This window comes from Musca domestica, unplaced genomic scaffold (assembly GCF_030504385.1).
Source record: "Musca domestica strain aabys unplaced genomic scaffold, Musca_domestica.polishedcontigs.V.1.1 10, whole genome shotgun sequence".
NCBI classification, from domain to species: domain Eukaryota; kingdom Metazoa; phylum Arthropoda; class Insecta; order Diptera; family Muscidae; genus Musca; species Musca domestica.
Window position 1 is genome coordinate 9842398 of NW_026712115.1, and position 9255 is coordinate 9851652.

The following is a 9255-nucleotide window of genomic DNA, read 5'->3' on the forward strand; positions in this document are numbered from 1 at the left end:
GAAATGTGGATTCTGAGAATTTCGAACACGAGATGAAATTACAACAATTTCGTCTTAAATTAGAGAATAGTAACCAATTAAAAAGCAAAAGGTCGGTTTTAATATAGTGATACCTGACCAACGTTTTCTTTTACTGCCGATATTAATTTATTTATTATAATTATTTTTTCGTTGCATATATTTAAAAAAGCCGTCTAATTTCCCTGATCCTGAGACAGTCTCTTGAAATTGACATAAATTGGGTCTCTCCAACATCATTACTTTTTTGCGAAACCTATTTATATGGAACATTTTTGCGTTTTATTTCAAGTTCGTGTAAAATCCGAACTGAAATTATTTCAAAATGGAAGCGAAAGAAGCTTTTCTGTTGACTTAGACGAAAAGGCCACCCATTTTATTTATGTAACACCAGAAATATTTATAAGAAAAACTGAAGTAGATTATGAAAGTTGAGCTAAAGATAGAAGACATGTGTATCGGCGTTTTGAAAGTTAAATCTCAAAGTAACTTAAATAAAGGGTCCAATTTCCCCCTTCTCCCAAAGTGTTTGAATTTTTCGGGTTAAGATTCCTTGAAATATATGCATTTTAGGTATATTGTGTTTTCATCAATATGATGGATAACAATACGAGGATTATTTTGATCAAATATTGTAATCCTCAAGTGAGGATTATGATGTCACGGTCGATTAATACGAGCGGTGAGCGACCATCGGCTGTTATGCGGTCCACACCATCACCATGGCCGGCGCTTGAGTTCTGGTGGTCAACCGAAGGTGCACATTTTCAGCTGAACTTTTGGCAAGTAAACACAATCATTTTGTTTGTCTACAAACTGCTGGACAACGAATGCTTTCTCATCGGAGAAAACTAAATTCCGCAGTTCACCACTTTCGGCCAAGCAAAGCAACTCTTTAGCTCTTTTCAGTCTATTTTCTTTCTGTTGCTGTGTGAGTTCTTTCATTTTTTGGAATTTCAATGGCTTTACCATTTACCTTTATTTTTCAATTTTTCAAATGGAATATTGCGATATTGCGATTCAGTTCATGAGCCATTTTTCGGCCACTGCGAAAAATATGTAGCGTAAATAAAGGGCGAATACTACCGGCCAAAAGTCAAAGGTAGCATTTTCGCAGGACTGTATTGGATTATTTCAAAACGGAAACCGACTTTCTTCCTTTCCAATCTTCACATTTTGAGCCCCGCACGTCAATAGGCTTTTCGTTCTGTTTTGAGTACGAAATATTGTTGTGAATGCATATTCCGAATGTGAGTGACTTAAACACCAAATCGGATTAAACATACACAAAGCTATATCTGAACCGATTTTCACAATCCTGTGTGGTGTTCAAACAATTTGAATATCATAAAGCAAAAATCGTTTATCGTAGTAAAAAAAATACATTCTTCTAGTTCTCTCTATAAAAGTAATAAAAACATTTGCCAAATGTATAAATTTCGCCTCAATTTTTTCGTTTTGTTCTCATTAAAATGTATAATGATAACTCAATTAGAAACCGCAATACTAATAAAATTTTTAATTAATTTCGAAATAAATCAAAAAATTATGTTTTGTTGACAAATACGTTCATTCGTGCGATCGCTCGTTCACTTTATTAATTTCCAGCTATGGAAAAAATGTCCGTACTTGTCCAGTTTTGCATATTTGTAACCGGTTATAAATGAAATGTAATAACCTTTGATTGTCTCCAATCAATGCAGTTCACATTTTTAATTTATACAAAACACTAGCTGGCCCGGTCCGCGTTGCCGGCCCCTACTTTTAGTCTATAATGCATATTTTTTTAAGCATTATAGAATTATGAAAGCGGCACAATTTTTATTATAAGTAAAATAACTCCATAGTAATTTCTAAATAGAAATAAACATTCATGGGAAAAATTATAATAGATAATAATCTACCGTCGGTTTTAGATATTTTGAATAGCCTGATCTTATTTTTCAGCCTAAGGCTATAATTGAGTGTTAAAAACCTGTATGATATAGAACTTCTATAATAGCCCCATGTGAAAACTCAGCTAAATTTTTGGTATTGAATTTCCAATGTTAAGAATACCGTGCTGCGTGGTATTTAGTTTTGTCCACCTCATAATTGAGGGCGGAATGATTTCAAAATAGTCAAAGATAATTGCTTTTTTACACCCATTACCGTGAAATATTAATTAATTTATTTTTGTCATTTAAATTGTGAGTTGGAGAACCCATAAAGTCCATATTTTTCATCATAGTATAATTCAATAACGAACAAAAAAAAATAATATTCGTGATTTTTTAATGTTTCTGCCACAATTTGATATTTCGGAGTTTATGGCATGTAGATGTTAATCCCACATCTACGTTCCCAACCAATATTCTCTTTGGAGTTTCAAATTCAATAGTATATCAAATTTTCTTTTCTGACCAAACATTGGTTAGGAAAGCGGATTTGTGGGTACACTAATGTGAGAACTATATTCGAATAAATGCCTATGTGGACAATTATCTGAGGGACGATTCTCTACCCCAGAGTTGCCTAAATACAATTTTTTAGCCAAATCAATTGATGAATGTGGTCAAGACCAAGATGGACTCTACTCCGAAAATTGAAAATATTATGAGAAGAGGTTTTTACACCCTTAGAAACAAAGATGCCAAATAAAGGCCTAAAGATGAAAAAAATGTCGAAGACCCCGAACATGGCTTAAATTATATGATGGTTATACCAAAACATGATCATATTTTGCGAGGATGGTTTCTTATCAAATTAAATTGAGTGTAAGAAAAATGTGGTTAAAATGTAAACAATACTTGAAAGAGGGTTGTACCCTTATCCGGGGGTCATATATCATGACCTGCAAAAGCGATTTAAGACATCTTGAAAGTTTAGGAAGAATTTCTTTCTTTTTTCCTAAATGTCCAATTCGCTCTACCATTTTGCACCCTTTATATTCGGTATTTCACTGACTGCAGTTCCAATGAATTGCATTTTGAGTTCTCATTGGGCGGATTATTGCCATATGAAAGATGTAGGTCCACGTAGGTCACTCATTTTATTTTAAATATTATTCATTCAGATTTCAAGGCAATAAAAAATGTTCACTTCAATATAGTATGTCAAATTGAAAAAAATCACACCAAAAAGAAATTTTTTATTAATATTTTTATTGGATACCATTCCAAAATTGTATGAATTGTCAAGCCGTTCTTTAGTTATACCTTATGTAATTTTTCCCCGATTTGAGAATTTTTGCAATGAGATCTCTTTTTTCAAGATTTTTAGAAATTTTGACTTAAATTTGGTGTGACCGCGTTAAATAATTTCGATAACATCTATTTCGTTTCGCCACCACATAATTTGGTACTAAACTTCAATGTAACCCGGCTTCTATTTCAGTTCTCAAGAAATCGAGTCAAAATAAATTGGTATTAATATTCGAATCAAAAAGAAAAAAAAAATATTATAAAAAACACTACAAATGTACATTCGAAAAAAGTAAGTCAAAATGGAAAAAAAACATACAAAATAAAACATTACGATTGTACATTTCAGAAGTCAAAATGAAAATGTTAATATATCACATTTTTACGCGATTTTTTTGAATATTATCCTTTTCGGAAAAGAGACAATTCAGAATTTGTATGAATCGTTAAAATCAGATCAGCGGTTCTTGAGTTATAAGCGTAGTAACTAACACAACTTACATTTATATATATATAGATAACAAATTTTATTATTCACTTCTAATCATAGAACTAATTGAAATTGGTTTATGTGTGGGCTCGACACGAAATCAACAGTTATTTACAGAAATTTATTCAAATCAAGGCATCGAATGTTTGAGGTAAACTTGAATTGATCAAACGGGCTAAACCTGATAAATATGGTGGCAATGACTTGGAGTTTCTTTAAATTGGAAAGTACTGCTACATGGGAGATATAACGTAATAAGGTTTTTGTTCTAATTTATTACAAGAAAATTCTGCGAATATAATACAATCCTTTCTAGGGTTTCCAGATTAAATGGAATTTGTGGAGACATAAGTAAATAGCTAGGAGTTAAAAACAATTTTTGATAATTTTTTTTCTTATTTAATTTGGCTTGAGGTCAGTAGAATAAAAAACAATTAATTTTGTTTCATCATTTTATTTCGGCATCGACGATCATTATCAGGTATTGAAATTCGTTTATTTATTTCACTTCCACATCACATTACAGAGACTTTTAGACTGATAATTTTCAAGCGTATGAAGATAAGGGAATGAAATATATGGATATAATTTTGCAGGAATGGTTCTAAGTGGGCGGTACCGTTATCTGGGGGCTATATCAAACTGTATGCACATACTCGTAAACTAGTTTTCGTTCCCATAGGAAGTAGCTTACAAATTAGAGATAGGATCCTGTTTTTTATGTGGCTGACAACTTAATTGCAGAAAATTTAGAGCTGTGACTTTATTTCAAATAAGGCTACATTGATGCAGTTCTACCATTGATAAAATCAAAAAAAATCTATGTTTCAGCGAGATCATTTCCCATTACATCCAGTAAAATATTTGGACATATTGAAAAAAAAAAAAAAAAAAAAAAAAAAAAAACAAGTAAAAAGGTGTAAATTTGGTCGGGGCGAATTTTGAACACCCTCCACCATTTGGAAGGAATTTGGCAATTATCAAAAAAATATAATCCGTTAAAAAAATCTTTTAAAATCTTAAAAGTATCTTATATTGCCGTATGTATACGACAACGTGGACCTACATAGGCAACATTTGTCATAAGCCATTACAATATTCGAATGCGAAACTTGAAAATAAAATTCGGTTAATAATGTAGCTAAAATCATCAAAATACCGAATATATGGAGGTACTATTATATGGGGGCTATACCAAAACGCGGTCCAGCACAGACAATTTTCTGTTTTAGCCTGTAGTATTAATTACGAACTTCAAATACTAAATTTGAAACCATTCTGGTGAATTGTATCAACCTACTTCAACCTACTAAGTTTGAAGAATATCGTAGAAAAATCTGTCTGTTCTATCGCATATTTATACCAGATCTAGAGTTGGTAGAAAAATGTGGATGTGCGAAATTTGAAGACAATCTTATTTCACATTTTGTATGAGTTTTGATTATTCAAAATCGGCCGATACAGTCCATTTTTAGAACGTACCTAGAACTGATATAAATATTATAATTTACAAAGTTTGAACGACATCGGATGATCCTTTTTTCTAGGGTAAAATATTATTTATAAAAATTTTGATCTTTTGAGGAGGTTTAAGAAGCTGTGTCCATCTCTGAACACACTATATGTTTGATAATAATATTACAATGTAACAAATTTAGATGAGTTCGTTTAATCCTTTCGAGAGTTATCGTCCGCACCAGCCAGCCTGGCAGACGGATGGGCGGCGGATTTGGTCCAAAGATACCTAGGGCCTCTAACCGTTATTTCGATGAAGCTCGTTTTGGTCGTATCAAATGATATATACCCTTTGTAGTCATATGGCTGAGAGTATAATAACTGGAAACCCCTGTTTGCGATCTTCTCGAACTTAAAGCAGATAGAAACAAAAAGAAAATACCAGAAACCACAAATAATCACATATGAAACACTTAAGCAAGACACTGGCGAAATGTACTCTAGGCCACAGTGTCGTCTACGCACGGTAAGCTTTCCAAGACATAAACTTAAATCCTAATTTTCACGATATATTTAGTTTCTGCGTAAAGTCAATACTTTGATTCTATTTTATTGACAATGAGCATGGCTGTTTCCGGTACCTTCGCAAAGTAATGACTTCCCAAATAAAGCATTTAAATCCTTGGAATCAATAGTACAAATGGGTTTGTCCATCCAAGAAATTAAAAACCATTTTACTTTCACATTGTACCACTACTTGCTGCCTTAGGTCATAATAAATTTGAGTTACATTTCCCGCTTAGTGGCATCAAATAACTCAAACTTTTTTCCTAAGTTCAAACTTGTGCATTGTTGTAATGTTCAATTTCTGAATATCCTTCTAAAACAGTTAAATATTGAGTTATAAATGTAAAAAAAAAAAGACTACCATACCTTTCTAATTCTGGAACATTTGTGGTTTGAAAGTTATCCATTTTGTTGAATTCGCCAGCTGATTATCCTTTAATATAAATTAGTATTTATGGGCTTATGCTGCACACTCTTACATTCACATGTTCAGAGGTAAAATATTTTTGTGTATTCAAATTTAAGAAAACAACAGATTCACTGTGATTCACACCAACCGAATTAACACAAATTCACAGAAGTAATTTATCACTTTTTTTATTTTTTTTTTGACAATATTAAAAAATATTTCTCATTCAAAAATATTTGCCACAGAAATTTAATTTTAATTCCATGATTTATTAAAAATGAATGCTTATGGGATTTATGATTTTACTTTTTTTCGGAACAACCGAGATTGTCATTGAAGACAATCGCACGCTTTGTTGGAAATTATTTTTTATCACTTTTTTCTAATTTGTTTTATTTTATTACTATATTTTATGATTTCAATTCGGAATTTCCTTTTTAATATAATTTTATTGCTGCTGTTGTTGTTGTTGTTTCGGTTGTATTACTGGTATTTTATTGACTGCTAGAGTATTTTTTTTTTTTTTTTTGGCTGTTGATCATTCAAATTATGTTGAACGATTTTTAATTATGATAGGCTTAGTGATTTAGTGATTAGCCACAAATCTAGTTGTTTTAACTGGTTGCTATTGTTGTTTCGATCTTATCTGTTGGATATTTATTCATTGTCGTGTTTAGGAGAGGTTTTATTGTCACTTTTGAATGGGAGTTTAAACGTTTAATTCGCTTTTTATTGCATTTTCATGGGGTACTTTTATTTATTCCTTTTTCTTTTTTGGTTGGTCGCTCGGGCTGGCCGGTTGTTTCCTTGGCAAACGGTTCTCGTTAATGAGCGAAATATTTCTTTATTCGTTGTACTTGGTTATGGGCCAAGAAAATCGACTGCAGCACAACAACAACGACCTCTCTGGAACGAAACTAACGATGTCTTGGGACACATTCACTCTCGAAAGTAAGAAACGCGCAAAAAACACGACAAGAACGTTGGTTGATAATTCTTGAGGCTTAAATTGCATAAAAAGCTATGCCACTGCCACAACTGCAATGGCAACAACAACAAGAAATAGATAACTGCCAACGACAGCCTTCAAAGTATTCGGTTGTGATGCCGCAATTGCCACTGTGTTGGCCGGCTGTATTTCTTGTTGGTTTGTTGGTTGGAGACGTACCGTCGGTCGATTGCACTTTTTCACGTATTTCTATAAGTGGACTTGTTGCTGCTGTTGTTGTTGTTGTTGCGTTCGCGTAGTACTCGTACTTGTGTTGCAAGACACTTTAATGAAGCTCGGCTGCTGCTTATTAAGCAGTCTAGAAGGACTTTGGCTATCTTAACGTGGCTTGTTGTCGTCTTGGCCACAACGGACACACACATACACAAAAACTTATATTAAAAACAAATGCCAAGTTGAAAACTTCACAAAAGAAAAAAGGCAACGAAAAAACTTTCAAGCATCGATCTATATTTACAGCGTCACGCAAACGCTAAGTAGTTTTTCCAAATTTATTTTTGTTACTTAGTTTTAGTACATTGTAGGCTTATTCAAACACACAAACAGACACACACTCATTTCGATATTGTATTTTACAATATTTCACAGATCTCTCTGTGCAATTTATTAAAGTGGTAGGAAGGCAAGCTTCTTTTGATTCGCGTCAGACTACAATGATCGGACAATTGCATGGTAACGGTTTGCATTCTATTTCATTATTCTTGGCCGTAATTCTTTTTATTTTGGCAAAAATAACAATTTCACATTTAACACTGGACCTGCAGGAAACACGCATAGGTTGCCTGCCACCACACTACGGCAACAATAGAATTACACTTTCGAAAACATCGATCGTTAAAGGCCAAATGCAAAAAAAAAATTCGACAATATTTTTACCCTCTTCCAAAAGACAAACAAGTCAAACAATTACACGCTCGCGCCGTCGTTATCCGCTTCTATTGTCAAGGGGTACTTTGTATCTTTAACAGTGAACACTGAAGACTGACATCAGCAACTTGGCAAAAGTCAAGACAGACACCCATACAACAACTCAACACAAAATTTATCTGAAGTCAACGTCTGTTGCTACAACAACAGAAGCAGCAGCAGCAACAACAACAGACAATGTGCTCACCAAACATAAACAAACCGCTCTGCTAAACGCGATCTTACGGTTAACTCTTCAGATCGACATGCTCTCGAAGAACTCCCCACTTGAAGAAAAGAGTCATTTCAATTGCAAGATCTTCTCTTATTTTATCTATCTCTTCCTCTCTCCGGACTCCATTCGCGCTGAACAAAGCAAAAACTTGTAAAATACTGGTTCTTGAAATATTTATAGTCGTGTTTGCATTCAAAGCCAACGGCAGCCCAGTATTTTTTATTGTTATTTCAAAATGTGTATGTTTTGGGGTTTTTTGTTTACATTTGATCATTCCCCCGGTGGTATAGAACAACCATCTCCTCGCAACATCAACAGAGAATTCAATCATCCAGTGCATACACATATCATTACCGATCAATGTTGATCGGCATACAGTGGCGGACGAATGCAGTGGAACTATTTATGAGTAGTATGGTGCACACATGTTTCATTTACTTCAAGATACAGCATGAAGTGTGTATTCAGTGAAATAATCCTTTTGAGACACAATAGAATCCTGCAGAAACTTTTAGCTGCATGACCTGAATAGAATTACAAGTAAAAAACATTAAGTTCGGCCGGGCAAAACTTTTAATACCCTTCACCTTAGGGTAAAAGAATCATTAGAAGAAATGTGGCAAAAACCATTAAAATGCCGAATATCGGGAGGTACCGTTATATGAGGGCTATACCAAAACGTGGACCTATAATTACAATGTTTCGCCACACGAACTAGGACCCATTATGACCCACAAATACCAATTTTTAGACAAATCAGTGAAAAAAATGTGGCAAAAACCATCAAAACACCGAATATCGGGAGGTACTGTTATATGGGGGCTATACCAAATCATGGACCCATACATGGAATGTTTCGCCACCGGAGCTGGAACCCATTATGACCAACAAACACCAATTTTCAGACAAATTCGTGAAAAAAATGTGGCAAAAAAAAACTAAAATACCGAATATCGGGAGTTACCTTTATATGGGGGCTATACC

The 9255-nt window shown here is 33.6% G+C and overlaps 1 protein-coding gene across 1 annotated transcript in view; it reads right to left on the bottom strand.

Annotated features, from left to right (window-relative positions):
• The window catches only part of LOC131800400 (protein prickle), a 328219-nt gene extending 320011 nt beyond the window's left edge, over positions 1 to 8208 (bottom strand). Inside the window, exon 1 of the mRNA XM_059126184.1 lies at positions 6079 to 8208. Coding sequence (XP_058982167.1) covers positions 6079 to 6119 — 41 coding nt within the window. The 5' untranslated portion in view covers positions 6120 to 8208. The remainder of the gene's footprint in view (positions 1 to 6078) is intronic.
• Between the last annotated feature and the right edge of the window lie 1047 nt (positions 8209 to 9255).